This window comes from Barbatula barbatula (assembly GCF_947034865.1).
Source record: "Barbatula barbatula genome assembly, chromosome: 19".
Lineage (NCBI taxonomy): Eukaryota > Metazoa > Chordata > Actinopteri > Cypriniformes > Nemacheilidae > Barbatula > Barbatula barbatula.
In genome coordinates this window covers 5,830,251-5,853,983 of record NC_136782.1, presented here as the reverse complement: position 1 = coordinate 5,853,983, position 23,733 = coordinate 5,830,251, and the positions used below count along the sequence as shown (strand labels likewise).

Here is a 23,733-nt window from a genome sequence, read left to right as displayed (position 1 = left end):
AAGTTTGAAAACATTACATCTTTATTATTAGACTGTATCCAATGTTTATTGTTACATCCGATTGATTGCTGTTAAAGATATTGTAACTACACCATCCTTAAGATAGACTTACTTCTAAAAAAGAACCCCAAAGACATTGAATGTCTATGAGACACAATCTTTATCATTTTTATTATACATTTTATGCTGTAAGTGCAAGAGTTAAACAGCAGATTTAAATATGAAAAAATAATTAATTTAACTTGCAATAGTAAAAAAAATAATAAGCTGTGAATTCTAAGTAGAATTAGTCATCCAATAGAAGTAAAATATATTTTCAACATTCTTCACAGATTGCATCCATTTTTACATCAATATTCATATACTATAGCTATATACATCCATATAGCAGACTTGAATACAGTAGTCATAGTCATAACACTTTATTTATTATTTTTTCACATTATGCCTGCATCATTTATCAAATAATGCTCTGGGGACCCAGCTTGGAGGTAAATATACACACCTTGACTTTTAAACAAAACAGATAGTAAAAATAAATCATTAACCTTGTCTGCTTTATTTTTGTCAAATTTTCACGTTTCCATTGACTTTGCAATTACATCCAAAAAGACCCTATAACCAGAAAGCGTGAAAACTGCACAGATGAGGAAAAAGCTTAGCAGTCAATTTAATGTGATTAGGATGTCAAACTGCAAGTGTGCCATATACTGTAAAAGGATCAGTGTCTGTGAGATCTTTTCTGATACGCTATGTATAATTCAGGAAATTCCAGCATTTACGTTAAAATATTGAATACAGTAGAAATTCAGTTTTATTTCAAATTTGATCTCATCTCATATTTTTTTCCAGCTTTCCTTTGATGACAAAGTGCCATGATCAGACAAGTACCAAAAACAAAAAATAGATTATATGATCATAACCTTACCTAGGTTTGATAAATATCAACATACAAAAATATGTATGTAAAATATTGTACTTATTGTGGAAAGACAGGCATAAGTAATCCATTTGTAGTTTGAATTCCTCAACATATGCATACATATGTTGAAGTATGCATTAGATATTTCTTGGAGACCAGCTCATACTATAAGGCCATTGCCAGCAGCATAAGGAATGCCATAGACAAGCAATAAATTATTGTCTTATGATAAAATATTGTACAGAGCAGGAACAAAACTAACACTCTGTGTCTATATACTCAGCAAGAGAAAAGATTCCAGCTCTCCAGTATGATCTCACAAACTAGCACAGGGTTCAGTGCTACGTATATAAAACTGCCCTTTAATTGTGACCCATTACACGCTTTGAGTTTTCCTTGACACTGCGTACAGATGTTCGGTTGAGTCCCAAAACTGTTCTTTGCAATCATCAGGTATCTACGCACTGGTACTTCAAGTTCAACCCAAGGCCTGCACAAACAGCTGTTGATGTTTATAATGGAACACACCCCCTCTGCTTTGGCTCTCTCTGCCTCTAGTCCTCTATGGGCATGAAAGTTTTGACAGTCCATCGGTGCCTTCACTGGCCTACCTCTCAGCACTGATCTTGTATCGAAGGACAAAGTAGGCAATGAGACGAAGTAACACAAAGAAGATGCCCAGCACGATAAAGTCCAGGTAGAGCTTTGCATCTTCAACACCCAGCTCCTTCAGAATAGCATCTGATTTCTGAAAGTGGCACGTCTCATCTTGGTCACAGTGCAGGTCTTCACGGTCAAGCCCGTAAATTGACAAAATAACTCCTTCAAAACCATATCTGAAAGTCATAAAACATCATATATATATATAATTTTTTTAAATGCTGTTTGCTCCTAGGTATTTGACAAACAAGCTCATGCCCAAATAGACCACAGGATCCATTACAACAAACTGCTTAAGCTTTTTGATGATGGTGCCGTTATCCAATCAAAAGTAATATCACTGAATGATGTCATTATAAAGTGTTATATTATTATACATTTATTGTATTGTTGATTATAAGTGCTGCCTGTGAACCAAATTTATTTTAGTTTACTAAAACTGAAACTTTGAAAAACGTTTCTGTCCATTGAAATCAAATAAAAAATGGACCTAACATGATTGGAAAAGCTTAAACTAAATGAAAAATGTAAATGGTTCCTTAAAAATAAAATGAAATAAGTTTAAAGCACTAAAATTATAATAATAAACAAAACATTTAATTAAATGAAAACTAATCGTTTACAGCAACATAAAAAATAAATATATATTTTTTAAAAGGACAAATGCATATACCAAAATAGCTAAAATGAACTATATCTAAAAATAAAAGCCATTTAAAAGTAAATGAACTAAATATTTAACTGAAACGTAAGAAAAAATGCTGTATAGTCTTGGATATATTTCCTAAATATACATTTACTAAATGTGGCTAAAAACTAACTTTTTTTCTTTAAAAGAACATGTCCTGTTTTATCGTACATAAGATAAATAAAATGTGTAAAATGTTGTTTTCACTTCGTCATTAAGTATAAGCAATAGTAGGAATGCTTATGTTTCTATGGACACCTAAAATCGAATAGGGCACATTTCACAGTTATATTTGATCTTTTCCTAACACCCTGGATTCCGTACCTGACGTAAGAAATGTATGAGATCCACTGGAGGTATTTTGGAATGGTGTCAAAACTGACAAAGAAGCCTGAAAAGAGTAGCACGGGAATTGCAGTGACTGGACCAACAAAGGTAGCTACCTGGCAATGAAACAATAAAAATGGACATTTGCAACAATTCACCCAAAATGTACAATTTACAACATGTATTTTGCAGAAAGACAAATGCACAGGTATTTACTTGTAATGATGTAGATGCTGCCCCTATCAGCAGTCCGAGTGACTGTGCCACAAGTGAAGTGAGTGTCCCTAAAGCCAGGAAAAGAATGAAGCGAACAGCGTCTGATGGCTGAGACGTCATCCAGTACACAATGCTGCAGTAAGCCACAGGGAACACAACCTGTATAAGAAACCAAAGACCATTCAGTTTAGCCGTTTAACCCCTAACAACATGAAATATTTGCTTCATCGAGTATTTGAAATATCAATTCATTCAGTGAATAGTTAAAATGTATTTAGGTTTTTTCCAGGTTGAAAAAATCCCTGGGTTTGTACCCCACTGTATCTAACTAAGTTAGTATTTCTGTCACGACCGGGGAAGGACAGAACCCAAACGCGGGCAGTGGGTGTGTCACGGCTCACGTGCCGGACGAGACAGACGTGGATCCAGGAGTACAAAAAACGGCTGACTTTTAATAAATCAAACAGACAGGTACACGTAACGTAACGCAAGACAAGACATTCAGACATTCAATAAACGACCCGGGACTAACAGAAACACAGAGTATAAAAAGTCTTTGGTGATGGCAATGATGGCTGACAGGTGCGGGAAACGAGGTGATTACGGATGACGAACAGGTGCGGGATCGTGAGAAATGAAGTCCATAGGGAAAAACAGGTAGGGAAACGGACGGGAGTGTTACAGGGTGTGGGAGAAACTATTATTTATTTAACAAACACAAAACAAGACCCACGAGCGGGTAAAATAGGAACGACAGAAAAAATTATTACAGGCTAAACAGGAACATAGACGGAATAAACTGACACTTGACTTAAAGACTAACACTGACTGGACTAGACTGGACTTTGACACCAATCGAGGAACAGGCACAATATACAAAGGCATAAACACAGGCAAGTAATACAAAACAAACGTGCACAGGACAGAGAATACAAGGGCATTAAATAAGGAACTAAATCAAGCAGGGAACAGATGAGGGGCATGAAACCATAACAAGATCATTAACAAGGCAACAAGAGGGCGGGGACATAGAGCAAACCGGAGAGAAAAGCACATTATGTCATGACCAGCAAAACACGTGGTTCTGTCGTGATCCTGCCCCAAGACTAGAAAAACCTGACAAGACGTGGCAGAATAATGAAAATATCTCAATACTATTAATAGATCTGGAATATTATCATAGATATTGTTTACTAGATGGCAGTGTCTGCATGTGCTGTGCTATTGTCCTCTATTGTGCTTTCAAATTGTTCATGAGTTGTAATAACAAGCAAACATAACGGCGCAGCAGGAACCCTCATTTTTCGCATAAAGAGTCCTGTTACCTGAAATGGGACATCCGCCATTGTTTTGGCTAAGTAATACGCCTTCAGGCTGTACCAGTAATTCAGGTGTTCTCTTAAAAAGACGCCCATCTCAAGGGGAACTACAGTAGCAAAAGAGTGAAGAAAAGCATGCATTGTAGCAAGTTATTAGATGTAAATTTCAGTAGTTCTGTTTTCTAGAGATACCATGGTACTAAAATAGCTTACCAAGCAATGTGCTACAAAGTATTTTTTTGCATAAAGAATAAAATACAAATGGAACATTATAAATGAAAACACGTCACACTTACATGTGAGAACTGTGGGCATCAAAGCTGCAAACATGAGGAACAACATGGAGAAGAACAGAAAGCCAGAGTTGCTAAGAACTTTCTTGGCCTCGTTTCCAATTCCCAGGTACAAAAGACCAATCAGTATTCCAATCCCAAGATGAGAGATGATGCGCAAGTGGGTCAACACCTAAAACAGACCATCCCCAAATCACTACCTTTTGTTTTAATTCCTGACTTTAAGATATGCATTTTATAATATACAAATATTACATGTGCATATGTATAGAGTACACCATATACAGTATATATATATATATATATATATATATATATATATATATATATATATATCTTGTAAAAAGAGAAAAATATTTTATACGTAATGTTGCGGATATTGTTTTTTATTTTTTTATTTTGGACTATATTAAAATGTCAGACCTTGCTAGTATTTTTAAAAAGGAAAAAGCTAAAAACAGTATGGAGCATAAAGCCGTGCTGAATGTTGTCCTCTAGGTGGCAACGCTGCTTACCGAATCCCTCATGATGCTTAGAAAGGTTCTCTTGAATAGGATGCAGAACTGCGTCAGGCAGCTGGCAGAAAAACTATGGCAACCCTCAGATGACGTGGAGTCCTAAAGAAAGCAAAAACAATATTACAGTACAATGACTGTAAGTGCAATGTTACAATTTAATAACAGAATACATATGTAAGATAAAGGCTTCATATAACATACCTCATCAGACGGTCTGTTCCACAGGAAAGGGTTATAGACCCCATTACCGTTCAGTTGGTGGTCTTTCTCACACTTTTGCTCTTGCACAGCCTTCACTAGCCGAGCCGTCTGGTCACCATACTCACCAGAGGCCACCTCCATGACTGGAGAAAATAATACAATAGTACGAAAATAAAGTTTTTGTTTGTCTGACAGGATCTGAAAGTAATTGTCAGGGTAGTGGACAGAACCCAAGTGCAGGCAGGGAAAGGATTAAACCAAATACTTTTATTAATAAAATAGAAACATGATATACAAAACAAGACTTTAAACTAAAAACTTCTTGCGAGCGGGCAAAACAAACAAAGTCCAAGAAATATAAATAATAAGTCTACACACAAGACGGGGCATGTTGAAATAGGAGCAAGGTACTCCAGACAAGGGGATAACCCAAGACAAGACGGTAGGGTACTCAAATGAGCAGTAGTACGTGTGATGAACTGGCAGGGGACAATGACTACAAAGGGAACACTAACAAGGGAAGATTAAATAGGGAAGGTGAATCATGACAGAACCCCCCCTTAAGGAACGACAACCTGGAGTTCCTCAAGGGAACAGACGAAATGAGACTTGACTGGGACGTAACAAAAATTGCATAGATGGGAGGGGAGAAGGGGGAATCAGGGGCCCGGACTTGGAGAAAATAGGCGTGGATGGGACTGGGGGAGGAGACCAAGGAGGGACTGGGATTCTTTTCTTGGTCCAGGGAGGTGAGGGATAGGCAGGACAGAAAGAGTCCTTGGGAGGCCCCTGGTGCCATGCCAAACGTTTCCCATGAACCCTCCTCCCCCGCTTGCCATAGGAGGGTCAGAAACATCGGAACTTGAGGTGGGAGGTGCTGAGTCCCCCAGTGTGGTGGTGGCCAGGACACTGTCCTCCAGGACAGTAGCCAACGGGAAGGATGCCTTGGCATCATATAATTTAACATATACTTTTATTTGCATTTCTATACTACTAGAGGCACTAAACTGAATTGATTAGATTTCCAAAACAAATGCCCTGTCTTTCATTGGTTGGAGAACATATAATTCTCAACACAATTGCATGTCAAGTAAATGTTGATGTAAAAAGTGCCACCGTGTTTACTGCCATTTGTTTTACCATAAAATGACACATTTTGCTGTTATAAAGTTACTGATCATCTGGCCAGTTTTATTTACTCACAGACACATTTTCATTTACATATGGCACTTTGCCAGTGTTATATTTGGACGCTGTGTACAGAGAGTGATGTTTTCTTACTGAAATCTGCAGGGTTGTGATAAGTGGGGCAGTTGAGTCCCTGTTCTCTTAGATACGGAATGAGGTTTGATACTCTTCCCCGGTAGATACACTGACCCTGGCTGAGGACATAAAGCTAGAAAACACCAAGAGCGAGCTGTTAGACATGAGACAGCATTTTAAACTGTAAATACGTCTTTACAAAATAAAGAGGTTGGACACAAATGTAATATTATATAACGTTCACCTTATCAAAGAGTTCAAACACTTTGGCGCTGGGCTGGTGAATTGTGCATACGACCGTCCGACCCCCTTGAGCGAGAGCTTTCATAAGAGAGACCACTTGATAGCAGGATGAGCTATCCAAGCCACTTCAGGGCAACATTGCAAAATAAAAAGGAAAATTACAGAATCAGCAGACAATAACGAATAAAAATATTTACTTTGTCAGAGCCGTGGTGCAACAGTATCGCAGGTGTTCCTGATACATCACAGCTGTTCCCATGAGAGCACAGGTTTAAATCTGGCCTGCTTCAAGTTCCTATCCAGTTCACCCTTAATACCCTCAAAAATTGTAAGAAAAATAAATAAATGAATGTGATATAATATATATTTTTAGCCGAGTGTCTATTAACAGTGAGTTCTTATAGCCCTAGTTGGCAGTTTACACTAGTTTAAACTCAGTGTAAATAGCATTATATTGCTTTTAAAACCACTATAGTTCTGCTTAAGCATTGGACCAGACAAGGTTAAAGTCAGAGATGAGACTGGATCTAGCTAAAGCCGTAATATCACATTTGACAGACAACATTGAAGATCTTAAAGGAAAAATTCAACCAAACATAAAAATCATTTATTCACCCTCATATCATTGAAAACCTTTGTGACTCTTTTTGGTGTGGAGCACAAAAGAAGATATTTTGAGAAACGTCTCAGTGGTTTTGTGCCCATACAAGGGAAGTTAATAGTGTTCAGCATTGTTTGGTTACCAACATTCTGCAAAATATATTTTGTGTGTTCTGGCTGTTTATGAATGATCATGATAATGGCATTGCTGTTATGTAAACTACAATACCGTTTTCTTACAGGATATTCATTTTTTTCTTGGCTAAACATAGCAATTATGTAAATGCGATTTCTGCAATACTGTTTTACGTCAAAACAAATTTAGTATTTCCTTTTCCAAAGACTCAGGGAACCGTTTTTGTTCTTGGAGCGAAATCCCAGTGGAAGACAAAACCTCAGATGAAAAGCTTAATTGAGTCTACATAGACCTGAGGTCTCATTTATAAAACTGTGCGTAGGATCCTTACTAAAAGTGTATATGCACCCGAAAGCCAAAAATGGCGTACGCAAACAAAAATTGAGACTTATAAAACCGTGTGCACGCACACCTGCACGCAATTTTCCATTTATAAATCACAATCTACCTGATAATTTGCGCACGTGAAAAAAAATCGACATCCCGCCCTTAACCCGCCCCTTTTCAACCATATATAGCCCATGCAAATCACCTCATGAATGGCCGTGCATCTTAATGAGCAAGAGGTTCTGTATGCGTGATAATAGCAGCATTGGAAACTAAGGGGGAAAAGAGTAATTTCACAGACACAGAAATAGAGGTTCTTGTGACTGAGGTGGAGGAAAGGAAATTTATTTTGTTTGGTAGCCATAGTATTGGCGTCACAAACAAAAAAAAGTGTGGAATGGCAGCATGTGACTGCAGCTGTAAATGCAGTTGGTTCAGACGGTTCCCGAAATAAAAAAGAAGTGGTCCGACTTAAAAGTGGGGGCAAAAAAAGGCTCGCCAGTCAACGACAGAGTGTGTCTGGGACTGGTGGGGGTCCTGGGACGTCCGATCTGTCCCCCTTGGAGACCCGGCTGGCTTCTATAATTGGAGAAACCAGTGTGTGCGGTATTCTGCCTGACATGGAGGGAGACACAGACATGGTGGAAACGGGTAAATAATTTTATTGCATTAGCACAATTAAATAAAATATAGCACAATAAGTAATTGTGGTATTGTTTTTCCAGAGGATATGGGAGCACAGGGTGGCGAGGAGACTCCCAGCGCTGAGTCTGCAGCAACGATGGAGTGTCCGGACTCGGAGGTCCCCAGCAGGAGCGTGTCCAGACCCCATGGCACGCTTGGAAGTGGCCGGGTGTTAACGGAGGCTGTCCTTCAGACACAGAGGGACACTATTGACGCAATTACGGTTATAGCAGATAAAGAAATACGGGGTTGTTTTGGGCGACATTGTGTCTACATTAAGACCTTGTTAAAAAATGAACCTTTGTGTTGTTCCTTCAAAAATGCTGCATTATTTCCTCGCGGATCCTTGCTCCCTGCTGATGCCGTTCATGTTGTGGAGGGGGGTGTGTGTCAGGCTCCTCATGCTGGAGGTAAGGGAGGTCAGGGGGGAGAGCGACACCATTCCTCTGTGTCCATGTTGTGTAGAATGGCGCATGCCATGATGATCTGGCAGACTTTTTTTTGGTTGATATAAAAGTCTACCACCCGAAACATCAAGGCAACGCCATCTACACTTGAGGTGGCCAATGGCTCTCTCAACTACAGAGCGCGCACGAGCATGGGCATCATTGTAACGCATTTGCTCGGCACTCTGAGGGTTTGGAAATGGGGTGAGGAGCCAACGTCTCAGGGGTAACCACTGTCACCTACCAGTATAACAGATTAATTTTACGTTAGGCTTGAACTGTTAGAAAACAGACCATTATTTAATTTTCACTTACCAAGAAGCCACCCATCGCGCACAGCACCTGCCTCAAGTCTATTCCCTACACTGCTGTGCACTACAATAAACGAGTCATGTGTTGAACCAGGCCATCGTGCCACAACGTTTGTAAAAATCATGTTGGCCTGACAAACAACTTGCACATTTATGGAATGCACATGTTTTCGATACACATAAATGTACTCGTTCTCATGTGGAGCCCTTATAGCAATATGAGCGCAGTCAATTGCGCCGATTACATTTGGGAATCCGGACATTGCTGCAAATTGCCTTTTGATATTGGCCTGTTCCCCAATAGTGTAAGGAAACTTTATGTATCGATATGTCATTTTAATAATCCCTTTCAAAACAGCAGGCATTAAGGAGCTCAGTGACAGCTGTGAAATCCCAGACCTATGTCAAATTAACAAAATTATAAGTTTCCACATCAAGCTTTGCTCAGGAAAAAAATTGTATCATCATATTGTTAACTTGCCTATCGGCTAACTCCCGCTGGTAACTCCCGGTTGCCAAAAATTCTAAAACTGACACGTCTTGGGATGGTACCGGGATGGTGCGGTTTCGTCTAGTTTGCCTTTGTAATGTTGGCCCCAATTCAGTCATCATCGTGGGCTAGGAAATCTTCGCGGTCTCTAAACACCCTTTCCCTCCAGAGTCTGCCATTGGCATAGTCCGTAGATGCAGGGGTTTCACCGTAGCATTTATGTTTGCAGCGATCACATTCAAGCCTTTACACCTGTCATACCAATCAGAAAATGAGTGGTAAACCCATACGCCCACCCTTAGATCATTAGCAAATGAAAGTAAAATAAATTAAATTGATGCACTTTTATTTGATAAATTATTACCATTTATTTATATAAATTGGTTTTGTGGACATGCATGTTTTATTATGGACGCATAATGATGTTTGAAAGTGATTTGTATGTTTATGGTTATATTGATGGGTCTATATGCGCAACTTTTCAAGTTCAATGTGTTTAATTTCATTAATCTACCGTCAGTCCCTCAGCTCACCATCGGTTGTCGCCAAAACTGCTCCGTCTCCAAAATGTTTGTACGCATGGGTCACAGTTTGCGTGCAGGTACGCAAATATTCCCGTCAAGTTTGTTTTTATAAATCCCAATTTATGCGTGTGCGAAGTGGCGTACGCCTGTTTCAGTGCCTTTTTTGTGCGTACGCAACGGTTATAAATGAGGCCCCAGGTCACAACTGTCAAATCAAACCCCAACGGGGAAAAGCTTATAAGTGAATATGCAATTAAATCACGTCCAGACATTACACAGACATAACAGAGAAATCACACGTCTGCTTTTGTTTTTTGCTCTTTTCACACTATATATTTTTGGCTCACATCATCGTACTGTGGCGCTCAGAGGGGTCGAATTAATATGGTCCTTCCTTTCATAACACGTGTACATATGCAGGAGGCTCACCTTGTGGGCTCATCAAAAAACATGACGGGTGGGTTGTTGACAAGCTCCAGTGCAATGGCGAGTCTTTTCCTTTGGCCCCCAGATAGGTTAGATGTACGGGTCTTGGCACATTCTAACAAGCCGAGTGCCGTCAGGATTTCTCTCACCTAAACAGAAGCATAACATACATTACATGCATAGGGCTGTTCAATGATAAATCGAAATCAATTGCATCCAGAATAAAAGTTTGTGTTTAAATGTCTGTGCATTGTGCATATTTATTTTGTATTTATAAACACATGAAGAGTTTGGTTCCAAAATGAGATAACTCAAAAATCATGTTTTTTATTGTGTTTTATAATTAATATCAATCAAACTGATAAATCAAAATCAACAAAATCAATCATTGGTTTGTTTTGAGCCATAATAACTCACATAATAAAAACATGATTATCTAATTTGGGTACCAAACTCTTCACATACACATACATGTAAATACAGTATTTAAGACAATAAGTTAAAAAAATATTTATATATCATTTCAACTTTATATACATATAGATAAATACATGCACATTTTTCCTAAATATTTATATATATAAGTGCGTGCGTGCGTGCGTGTTTATGCGTTTACAAATACGAAATAAATATGCACCGTACACACATAGATTATAATGTAAAGACAAACTTTTATTCTGGATATGATTAATCGCGGTCAATCGCTGAAGGATGCAAACAACATTATTTTCAGCCAAGCATCAGAAAATCTCTTTGAAACATATCTTGTAAACATATAATGTAGAAAAATCGTCAAATAACACAAGAACAAAGCCCTGTGTTTCTGAGAGCACAGCTTTAGTCAAATGCATAATGTAAATCGAGTTTCACAAAGCATGTTACGTAGTTGCATATAAATAATCGTTGTGGCATAATGTTTGTGGCATGAACTACTGTTTGTAAGCACAAATGTGCTAAAGATCAGGCTGCACACATAACTGGGTGGGAAGCTTCTCACGCCTCTCACTTACCATTTCACGTCTGCCTTCATCCTTTTCCTGGAGTTTGAGATTAGCTGATACCTGAGGAGGAGATTTAGAGCGTGATGAGCATTAGAAGGGCACAACTGAAGCAAACAGAGAGATTTACCTGAACCCAACAACACAACAACTGCAATTACATGACACTTAATTGTTCTACTGAACTCTGAGAGCTGATTACACATCTCAGTTTTATTTCTGTCTGTTTAAGACACATTTTACATAATGTAATGTGCCTGTTATTTGCTATATAACTTTAGACCGTTTAGAGAGTTAAGTACATTTAACAAACACAATTAAATAAAAAAACAGTAATATTCCCCGCTGGTGCGACAGGAAAAACGTAAAATGATAATATTGTTCATTGTGTCATTTTACAACTGACACATAAATCTGTAGTCTATATCTGTAATTTGACATTTTTACCTCATTTCATCTGTGAAAATAATTTCAAATAAGTACATTAATAAGTATGATTTCACAAATGTACAGTTTTTACAGTGAACTTTTTTTAATGAAGTCCATAATTTAAATGATAAATAATTAATAATAATAATAGAAATGCTGGTAACCGGAAACAGTGGCGGTACAGTGGTGGTTCACTTCTATTGTGTAGTCACAAAACCAATTTAAGTCAATGGGTACCACCGTATCGGTTCCCAACATCCTTCAAAATATCTTCTTTTGCGTTCTACAGGAAAAAATAGTCATACAGGTTTTAAATGACAAGAGGGATGATGACAGAATTGTCACCATAATCTATCAATTTAAATATGATTAAAAGTGTTCATTTAAAGTGATAAACCACCCAAAAATGAAGATTCTGGCATCATTTACTCATCCGCTTGTCATTTTTAGATTAGATTAGATTAGATTAGATAAGATTCAACTTTATTGTCATTACACATAAACAAGTACAGTGTATGGAAATGTAGTTTAGGTCTAACCAGAAGTGCAGTTAGCAAGTGCAGGATATACAGTTAGAATAAATACACAATACAAATATTGAGAAAATATTATACAGTTATGAAAATATTTTTTACAGTAGGTATGTTCTATGAAAATATGACAGTATCACAGAACACAAAGAAGATAGTTTGAAGAAAGTTAACCGAACAGCACTGGCACCCATTCACTTCTATTGTATGGACACGAAAACAATAGAAGTGAATGGGTGCCAATTAACAATATTCTTCAAAATATCTTCTTTTATGTTCTGCGTTTTTGGGTGAACTGTACTTCAACTTGACACGTTACATACTACACACTTTTCAGTTTGTCACACCTCAATAACCACAGCATATTTCAGTACTAGTATAAAATAAGCATTCATGAGCATTACATGCATTAACACCAGCCGTTTATGTAATTGATCAATGATATAATTTCAGCAGTCACGTACCATCATTGCTTCCTGTACGGTGAGGTGTGGCAGTAACATGTCATCCTGCATTATGTAACAGGACACTTTTCGGAAAGACCGGAGATCTCTGGGCTGTCCATTAATGAGGATCTCTCCCTTCATGCCTGTTTCCCTGTGTGATGAAACACAGCCTCAGATGTCTTTCGTTGTGTAAAGTTTAAAAACAAATTAGGTCGTTTTGAATAAAAATCATTGATAAAAAAATCATGGATCTATGATATCTGAACTACCTTCGAGACCCATGCAACTACTGGTAAACATTAGAGGGATAATTCACCCAAAGATTTTTATTCTGTCATCATTTACTCACCTTTGAGTTCTTCCAAATCTGTATAAAATTGTTTGTTCTGATGAACAGATTTCGCCCCCATTGACTCCCATAGCCACAGTATAAAGTACAAAAACACAATGGTGGTCAAAAGTGTCCCAGAACTGTTTGCTGTCCTAAATTCTTCTTAATGAAGTAAATGATGACAGAAGTTTAATTTTTGGGTGAAGTATCCCGTTAAGAAATATGAAATACTTTGCAAACTACAACCTGTTTATTCATTCAGTATAGGGGACATCCACATGATCATGTGTGGATCACGCACTCAATATGGTCATACTAACCTATATCCTGCTAGGATGTTCATTAGTGTAGACTTTCCGGCCCCTGAGGGTCCCATAATGGCCACCAAAGCACCGCTGGGGAAATTCCCAGAGATCCCTTTCAGAAGGGTCTTGCAACCTGACACAGAGTTAAAGAGAGAGAAAAAAGGCCTTGTGAGAAACCTCCCACATTTCTGACAATGAGAACAATGAACGACCTGAACTATCCCTCTCAACATAATAAATTGTACTTGCCAAACTTCTATTGAAATCCCTCTGCTCACATAATGACCACCTTGTAATTGGAGGTGAAAAGGACCATTTGTTTGTTCATAGTTGGGTTTCTGACATTTTCCAGGTGACTGCACCTGTTTGTAGGTGTGCATACCTTTGTTCTCACTCCTCCCCGACTCTTTGTTTCTCGATAGCCACCAATATGCCGCACACATACAGCAGCTATTTTGTTGAATAAAACATTTGAAACAACTAAACAACCCGTTGGTCTCTAAACTAATATACAGCGGTTCCTCTAAGTGTCAAATAAAAGATTTTGACACTTAAAGGAATAGTTTACCCCAAAATTTAAATTTGTTCTTTATTTACTCATTCCAAACTTGTATTTTCTAAATGGTCTTTCTTTCACAGAACACATTTACATTTAGCAGACACTTTTATCCAAAGCGACTTACAGAGAGTTTCAGGGAGCAATAAGCAATATGTCATACAGGAGCAATAATTCAATAGGTGCTTGACTTTATACAAAGTTAATAGTTTCAACAAAAGCCAGACCACTACCTGTTGAGAGAAAGAGAGAGGGTTACGTTTTTTCTCATTTGTCTGTCAAGTGTTCACAGAAGTGATGGGTTTTAAGTAGATTTTGAAAGGTTTGAGAGATGTGATTGACCGGACTGAGTCAGCAAGAATGTTCCACCAGTAAGGAGTTGTAAAGGAGAATGAGCGGAGAAGTGATTTTACAATACAATTTAGAAGGCAATACAAGAAGCCGCTGGATCACTGAAGGGTTCTTGATTGGGTGTATGAGTGAAGGAGGGTCCTGAAAGTATGCTGTTGAATAAGGCATATCGGCATCATCTCGTTGTCTTTGCAATGTGGTCATTGAAGGACAACTGTTCATCTAATATGACTCTGAGGTTCCTGGCTGTTTTGGAAAGAGTGATTATGGTATTGCCAAGTTGGATGGTGAGATCGTGTCGCACCTTGGGGTGTGCCGGAAAAACGGGTAGTTCTGTGTTGGCAGGGTTCAGCTGGAGGTGATGCACTTTCTTCAAAGCTGAGATGTCATCTAGGCAGGCTGTAATGTGTGCTGCTACAGTGGTATCGTCTGGGTGAAACGAGATGTAGATCTGGCTCGCCGGGGCTCCTCGCTGGCCCTGGCTGAGCACCGAGAAGACAATCGAACTTGACTATCTAGAGGAAGTAAACTCACTTACTGCATGCAGTTCATGTCCGGCATCTTTTAGCTCTGGGACTGCCGCTCCATCTATCAGTTTCAAACGATCTCCAAATCCCTCATTTTGTCCACTGTTTATATAACATTCATCACCCAAATGCAGCGAACAAACAACATCTGGTTTCCAGATCTGTGAGTTCCGGCTGTAGCAAGGTCAAAAAGATGGTGAGGGAGTGGAAGTCAAAAGCATAGGGTTTCGCTAGGTGGATGTTGAAGTCCCCAAAGATAACAAGTGGGCTTCTATCCTCAGGGAATGATGAGATCAGCACATCTAACTCTTTAATGAAGTTGTGAAGAGGACCTGGGGGGGCGGTAAACTACAACAACACTGAGCCGAGTAGGAGAAGTGATATTAACAGCATGGTATTCAAAAGAATAGTTGTTGCATTATGAAGATAGTGGGACATATTTCCAACTATTGTTGATAAGCAAACCTGTGCCTCCTCCTCTTGTAGTTTGGCGGGGAGAGTGAAAGAAGTCTATGCTTGGTAGAGTCGCAAGTCTTTACACTTGTTGGTCAACCAGTCACGCAGGTAAGGTGGCAGGTCTTTACACTCATCTGTCTTTACACGAGGAGGGCTGCACACGAGGGCTGACGCTACCACTGACGGTACTGCGCCAGCGCATAGGCTCAGCTAAAGTATGTGTTGAGATTAGCGCGAACAGAATACAGCTGAACACAACTTCTCGATTAGCAGGCGTAACTTTGGTTTGCTAAGGTTACTCACCTTTTTCGATGACCGAGTGTAACCTATTATTTATCTAGCGGATGAGATGCTAATCCAGTTGATTGCAGTGGCAGCCATTTTTGTTGGAATCCACGGGAGCAATACACAAGTACCTCCGACCTTCACTGTCCTGTTTTAGTACAACGCTTCTCCTTCGACATGCGTGCACTATAGTAACCCCACAAACTGGTACACATGGTTTCTAAAGAGGAAAGTTACAATATAAAATTATTTTTATGTTAAGTTTCTGTTTAGTCCACCTGATGTGCTGGGCGTCAACAAAAAAAATAAACAAAGTTGTGGCCTGGGGGTTAGAGCATTGGGCTTGTGATCAGAAGGTTGCTGGTTCAAATCTCAGTACCAGCAGGTCATGACTGAAGTGCCCTTGAGCAAGGCACCTTACCCCTGATTGCTCTGCAGTAATGTGCTACTGTAAAAAAAATAACAACCTACTTGTAAGTCGCTTTGGATAAAAGTGTCTGCCAAATGAATAAATGTAAATGTAAATGAATAACATGATCTCGTTCCTTAGGTTTAGGGTGGGACTTCAGTATTGCGTGTTTCTACTAACTTGGTACTAATTCTACTTTGGTACGATTCACACTGTACACATTCATTCAAATTAGCCAGCTCATAATAGTTATGGATTCCTCTGAGATCAGGCTAGCGTTGTTAAGAAACCTCAGATGAGGCATTCCTTGATATCTAGAGAATATTCCTCAAACATGAAAGATCAACTGAGGTAAAAAGAAGGAGCAACCAGTTTGGTCTTTTGCACGCTTCAGTAGTCCCTAGGCTTGACCAAGTCATTAGTTTCTGTGACATTTTTACCCACGCTTGAGGTTAACCAAGGCCGTGCCAGATTCTGCAATAGCTTTCAAATGCTATTTAAAGCTAGACTCACACAATCCTTGTAAAACATTATTTTAGGCCTTTCATGACTGAAAGTTGCTTTACCAATGAATGAAGCGTCAACCTACATATGAACAGTACAATGCAAAAGTGCTCAAAATAAACAAAGAAAGAAATTAAAAAAAATTATTTCAATTAATACATTTTCTGCACTCAATACCAAAAAAAGCACTCAGCAGAATTTTTGGAAAAGATAATACAGAATTGGATTATAGTGATATTTCAAACTAATTCGTTTCTTTAATTAGTATCATACATGTATCCAATCTTGTAATGAGTCATTGTAGTCACTGTGCTGTTTGGTATCATTGTGTGCCCAACACTGCACATGGACCAGAGAAAGCAAAGGATAGAGTTGTCTGAGAAGCTCAGAAAGAAAATAATAGACAAGCATGGTAAAGGTAAAGGTTAAAAGGCCATCTCCAAGCAGCTTGGTGTTTCTGTGACAACAGTTACAAATATTATTATGAAGTTTAAGGTCACTGGAATAGTAGCCAACAAGGTAGCCATCAAGGAAAATGAACCCCAGATTGAACAGAGGGATATTGCGACTGGTAGAAAAATAACCAAGGATAACTGCCAAACAGATACAAGCTGAACTCCAATGTGAAGGTACATCAGTTTCTGATCGCACCCTCCATCGCTTTTTTGAGCAAAAGTGGGCTCCGTGGAAGAAGACCCAGGAGGAAACTTTTGAAAGAAAAACATAAAAAAGCCAGACTGGAATTTGCCAAAATTCTAATTGACAAGCCACAATGCTCCTGGGAGAATGTCCTCTGGATAGATGAGTCAAAACTAGAGCAAGACTATTAAGGCATTCTGGAGCAAAACGTACTTCCCAGTGTCAGAAAGCTCTCTCAGTAACAGGTCATTGGTCCTCCAACAGGATAATGACCCAAAACACACAGCTAAAATCACCCAAGAATGGATAAGAACACAACATTGGAAGTGGCCTTCTATGAGTCCTGATCTAAATCCTATCGAACATCTACAGACTGCAAGTTTCATCTCTTTCCATAGAAGGCACCCATCAAACCTGAGACTGCTGGAGCAGTTTGCTCAGGAAGAGTGGGTCAAACTACCTGTTAACAGGTGCAGAAGTCTCATTGAGAGCTCAGAAAACGTTAGCTTGCAGTGATTGCCTCTGAAGGTTGTGCAACTCATTGTTAGGTAAGGGGTCCCATACATTTCATTTGTTTTATTATTTACAATATTATGTTAAATAAAACAACTGTAACGGTTTGTGCAGGGAACACTCGAGAACCACAAATAATCCAAAAAGGTTTATGTCATCCAAGGGATCCACATCAGGTGGTGCACAGCTACACTTTGGAGTTTGAGATGCAAGGTTCTGTGATTGTAAAAGCTCAATGCAAAGATGCTGTTGCAAGTGCTTAAGCGTGCAGTGTGCAAGATTCTGGTCATATGACCTTGACAGATGGAAACAGTGTAATATCAACATCTAAAACAGATGTGACCTGAAACCAGATTAATCAGCTGTACAGATTGCATTAAATAACAAACTTTATATGTTATTAATATTTAATAAAAAATCTATTTGCAAATAATGCATTAGGCTATAGGCCCGAAAAAATAAAATGGATTTTAAGAATATTGATGTTGTGCAATTTTTTGTTTTAAATGATAAAATAATGAATTATAATATTATATATTACAACAAAATATGAAATAAATAAAAATATGCATTTGTCTTTCTATATTGTCCTTGTAAGGAAAGACAGTGAAAGAAATGTTATTACAAATTTAGGCATGTGTCTTTATAGTGTGTTTAAAAATGAAAATAATTTTATAAAAAAATAAGCAAAAATAGTTCTTCAGCATGATTAAGTAAAGTGACAGTTGTGCTGAAAGATTGGACCTCAAATGACCCTTCAGGATTGTAGTTTGACGCCCCTGCATTAGTTTCCAGATCAAAAAAGATACTGTTCTTTATCTGCGATTCCTAGAAGAGCATATTTTAATGAATAAGTTGACAGTCTGGCATTTTTCTCTTAACCGATGGAAAATGATACCATTCCTGAAGTGAACCACCTCATTTATGATAATAAACTGACATGTAACCTAGTGACAGCACCATATGTGTCCTCCACAGCATCCCTCATTAGCAGCCTTATCTTCACAAGTGCACCGCTGACGGTCTCATCGTGATCCAGCTACGCAGAGAGGTTACTGGAGTTTATTGACCTATAGTAACCAGCATGAGAGGCTGCTGCTTTTGATGCTGTCTCGCTCTCTTTCCTCTAAGTATGGATTACAAACATTTGTTAGACAGCCTGAAGGCCCGGTTTCATTGCTGTCAATGAGAGATGCACACGCCGAAGTTGATCGCAAATATTTATTGCTTTTTGGTAAAAGGCAATGCCTTCTCAATACATGATTCTGTTGGCAAGAGCTTGTTGGTTGGAGTTATCGCAATATTATCTTACTATTTCACCAATTTGCATTATGTATACACTGTAAAAATAATTATAATTTAAAACAGATTTTTTAATGTTTTACATTATGAAACTGTAAAATTACAGACGCAAATTTACAAGAAAAACATGGGGAATGTGTAACTTTACAGGGAACAAACGTTATTTTACAGTTTATTTCTGGCACCCCAGCTGCATCCCAAATGCCAGAAAAGTATCTTTTCTTTACTGATTCTTTTTGCAGAGTAGCCTACACGGTTTGTAAATATTCTGTATCGAGTAGCCAGTGTCAATTGAACAATACAAGTTAGCATTGCTTTTTAATTCCTACATATAATTAATTGAATACATTTTCAAAGCGTATAAACTTTATGCTTATATCTAATTTTGGCTCATCTCCTATTGATATAAATTGTAGAGGCCAGAGGCTTCAATTTGATATTGATGCTCTATAAACTTTGATCCCTGTCTGCAACTGTACAGCACATCAGGATCAAACCAGATGAATTCTCATCTGCTCCATACTTTCAGTCTGGAAAACAGAGGTCAGAAAAAGCGAGTGCCTTCTGTGAGGAGTGAAGCAAAGTAAATAAATGAAGTGACCTGTACCGTGAGCCAGCTGGCTATGGGACTAGGACTAATGTATATTTCATCAGGAACGTTGGAACGACTGTCACCTTGTGTCATGGACTTTTCAGTGTAGATTCTACATTTCAAACTGCATTTTATTCACATTTTAACACACTTTCTTTCATATGCAGAGACAACAATAAGTAAGGTATTTATATGAGTCCACTGAAGTGTAAACTCTGTATAAAACATTACATTTCTGACTAAACTAGCTGACACAGCAACACATCAACCCATACTGTAAGTTTAACATAGAGGTACCATCATATTCTGCCAACATCACCAAACAGGACTATTCCATTTGGTTTCACAGGTAATGCGGAAAAGACAGACTTCTGTTTAAATGTGTTCATTGGTCCAAATGTCAGCACCTTCAGGGCCTACGCTATTTATTCTTCATTGAGAAAGACTAGGTCACAGCAAATGAGCATGACCAACTTTGGAGCTACAGGGAGAGCGTAACAGAAACATAACCTGATATGTCATGCCTGAAATAATGAAGACAATTAAAAAGTGACAATAACGACAGACCTGGACAAGCACGGATGTCACATGTTACCTTTCTTTCTCCACCATGGGCCCTCTGGAACCGAATATGAGAGATCTTTGAAATCTATGTTGACTGCTGGTCTGCGGGGAAGATACGAGAATCTCTGGGCTTCTGTTAGGTTGTTTTCCACTTTTTCCAGGTGTCCGTGTAATAATGGCATCTGTTGACTGCCAGCGCGACTTGATATCACTTCATGAATGGACACGCACACACTTCTAGGGTCTAGCATAAGATCAGGAGGTCCATTTGTGTTCTGAAGAATAAAAAACAGGGGACGCGTGTTGCGGAAAAGTCAAGACAGTTTGTTCTGAAGAAACTTTACAGGTCCAGAAATTAAAGTTGTGCCGAACAAAAATATAGTAAACTTCATATTGTAAATTGTGATGTCTAGCATTAAAATAAAGGAACACATAAAAAGTATAGGCTACTGTACCACTGATGTCCATAGTTCTTTTCTGTATAAAATCCAGTAATTCAATGCAAAAGTAAATGCATGTACTTTTATTTAAATTAACATGAGTTGCAACACTTGATGTGGGGATGTATAAGCAAGTTAGTAAAACTTAGTAAACCATAGCTATGGGTATAACCACTTTCATCGGGGAATTGCACGCTAAATATAAAACAAGATGTAGGCTAATCCCTCTCACTGTAGAGGACAGATGGGGTAACTATCGGACAAAGATTATTCTAAACTCAGGTGATGACCAGTGCAATGCGTTAGTCACGTATTTATCACTTATGAAATAGCCTATGTTAACGTAAACGTAATGGAGGCGTTATGTGATTTATTTCAAAGGGAAATATTATTGGAAATGGTTCATGTATTACAAAAGAAAAATGCAATAGAAACGTCAGTCGCCGACTAAAATATTTGCACGGCATTTCGATGAAAAAGGTGATAGGTGAGGTTACTCCATAGTTTAGATGCAGACATTACTCGTCAGCTTTTTTAACATCCAGCTGTGGGTCTTATGAATAAATTGTTTATGACGTTTTTAATAGGCCTACGACGTTTTTATACAACCATAGTCAAATAGATAACATTGAAATGTTAATATGGCCTAAATAGTAAGACATCCCTTTTAAAATGTCAAACGTTAAAGAATGTAAAAAATCTTCTTAGTAGAAGTCAATAAAAAAATCCAGTCTTACCATTATGATAGAGTTGGTCACTGTAGTATTGTTGAATGAAAAGGCTGCCATAAGACATGCCATTCCTTTCAAATGCGCTGCGACTCAATCCGACCTCATCCAGTGCGGTGGGATCTTATGCAGCATCTGTTTGCTCCTGAGCTGCGTCTCCTCGCGCACGCTCTTCTAGATATTGTTTACATGCGCGATACCTGCGCGCGGTGTTTAGGGTGACGTCACTGTGCCGTGCAGCCGATGAGTTCTTTGCGGCGTCTGATGATATTTCACAGCCTTAAAAATCCTCAAGACTGGACTGGATCGTTCTGATGACTCGACTGTCCGATCGCAAACGCTCATCCTCTGTACATGCACCAGGATGACAGTCGTTGCGTTTGCAGAATGCGGCTTCTTGCATAAATGGGCGAATACAAATAGTCTAGATTTAGACCGTGTTAACCATGTGGTTTAACGTTATAGCCATTCTATACATTATAGTGCCCATAGTTGTTTGGTAACTCGGGTCTCACCAATAGTTATTATGTAAACTGGTAATACAGAAATTGTGCTTTACTATAAAACAACCATGTTTCGTTTTCTTATATTCTTAAATACGTTTGTTGGGTTTTTTATTAGGCTACACACAATAAAGCAAAACAATAGAACACTTTCTGGTTTTCAATTGTTAATGTAAAGACCTGTGAGCACCCGGTGAACTTGAGGGGATGACGTCATATCCAATGGCGTCCAAATAGCCTATACTTTGAAGCCACTGTATGTACAAATTGACATGGAGTATGCCTATATCAAATCACTTCACAAACCTCAACGTCTGAAATCAATATGCGTTTAATTGAGCCCTTTTTACTAAACCATTTGCGCTTTGCGCCAGGTTTAATAAACACGCTCCCTCTGGTGGCTGCTCGTTGAATATCACATTTCAGTGTAGGAAGCGTGAACAACCCCCATTTTCATTTTGTATAGACCGTTTTATAACCAAAATGTAACAAATGTGCAGTATATGCTCAGTTAGGTAAGATTTACTACCCAACAATCAGTTTGAAACCAGTGTGTGTGTTGAAACCAGTGGGTGTATGGAAATTGATGCAGGGTGGGTGTAGAGGCCTGGTCACAAGGTGTTGAGCTGCTACTGCCATGCAGTGGGTTCTGAATTGAGCATTTTTGCTGACTAAGGACCGGTAACTACCTACCAATGAGGTTCAGTTGCAGAAACACACATGCGTGTTATTTGAGGTCTTTCTGAACATATACGGAGGAGTAGCATAAAGTGTGAAGAGTTTGGTTCCTAAATGAGATTGTGCTAAAAATGTATTGTGCTGTCCATTAATATCATTCAAACTGTTTTTTATTTATTTGAGCCATAATAACAAAAATATACATCTAACTAACACAATAAAAACATTATTTTAAAAAAATGTAACGGATGTTATTTTCATATGTATTTATGTGAATTATAGTGGTGTGTGGATATATTGTAAATCAAAATATCAGAATCGTAGTTTTACACGTTTAATAAAATGAGGTTATTTAAAGGTGCACTCAGTGAGTTAAATATACAAACAAATATAATATGTTTAACATCATGTAAACTTGTGTGAGGTAAAAGCGTTTTTATGGGGGGACAAAATGGGGGGGACAAAAAGACTATGCTTTCCCCTTTGTTATGCAACTTTTGATAACTTACTCTTTTGTCAATTCTAAAAAACACAATTTCTACAGTGGTAACTGAATTTGCTTTTGTGGGATGCTTTATCCCCTTTAGTCAATGTAGGGGGACATTTAAAGGGCAAGTTTACTTAATTTCTTTTTTTTATAAAAAAAACAACAACACTGACCCCCATTGACTTATTTTGTATGGACACAAAACCACTGAGACATTTCTCGAATTATCTTTTGTTGTGTTCGACAGAAGACGAGTCACAAACAGATTTTGATTGACACGAGTGTGAATAAATGATGATAGTGAACTTTAGTTAAAAAAGAGATATTGCAAATCCCCTTTTCGTGGATGGATAGATGTGGACAAACACAAAATCACAGTACAGACCAGGGTTTTTCAACTCTGGGCCGCAGGTCTCGCATGCCAAAAAGTTTTAGATGTCTCCCTGTTTAACACACTAAATAGTTGAATCAGATTATTTAAAACATCCAAAACATTCTGCTGTGGACTGGAGTTAAAAGACTCCAGTCTATAGATTATACAATATGACATACCTAGGGATAGATGA

The 23,733-nt window shown here is 38.3% G+C and overlaps 1 protein-coding gene across 1 annotated transcript; it reads right to left on the bottom strand.

The window, feature by feature from the left end:
* On the bottom strand, positions 1 to 21,890 carry abcg1 (ATP-binding cassette, sub-family G (WHITE), member 1). Its single transcript, XM_079480933.1, has 15 exons — positions 21,509 to 21,890; positions 20,363 to 20,606; positions 13,649 to 13,766; positions 13,016 to 13,148; positions 11,605 to 11,655; positions 10,598 to 10,743; positions 6,652 to 6,775; positions 6,426 to 6,540; positions 5,145 to 5,287; positions 4,941 to 5,042; positions 4,429 to 4,597; positions 4,139 to 4,239; positions 2,814 to 2,972; positions 2,595 to 2,713; positions 1 to 1,758 (listed from the first exon to the last, which is right to left on the bottom strand). Exons 1-15 carry the CDS (start codon positions 21,569 to 21,571, stop codon positions 1,530 to 1,532), a joined length of 2,016 nt encoding a protein of 671 aa, XP_079337059.1. The 5' UTR covers positions 21,572 to 21,890; the 3' UTR covers positions 1 to 1,529.
* Positions 21,891 to 23,733: the final 1,843 nt, after the last annotated feature.

Bases quoted from the DNA above. Each gene is read 5' to 3' on its own strand.
- abcg1 (XM_079480933.1), bottom strand. From the start codon at position 21,571: ATGGCATGTCTTATGGCAGCCTTTTCATTCAACAATACTACAGTGACC. The intron at 13,149-13,648 runs GTTAGTATGACC...TTCATCACACAG, and splicing joins AACATCCTAGCAGGATATAG to GGAAACAGGCATGAAGGGAG. The intron at 11,656-13,015 runs GTACGTGACTGC...TCTCCTCCTCAG, and splicing joins CCGTACAGGAAGCAATGATG to GTATCAGCTAATCTCAAACT.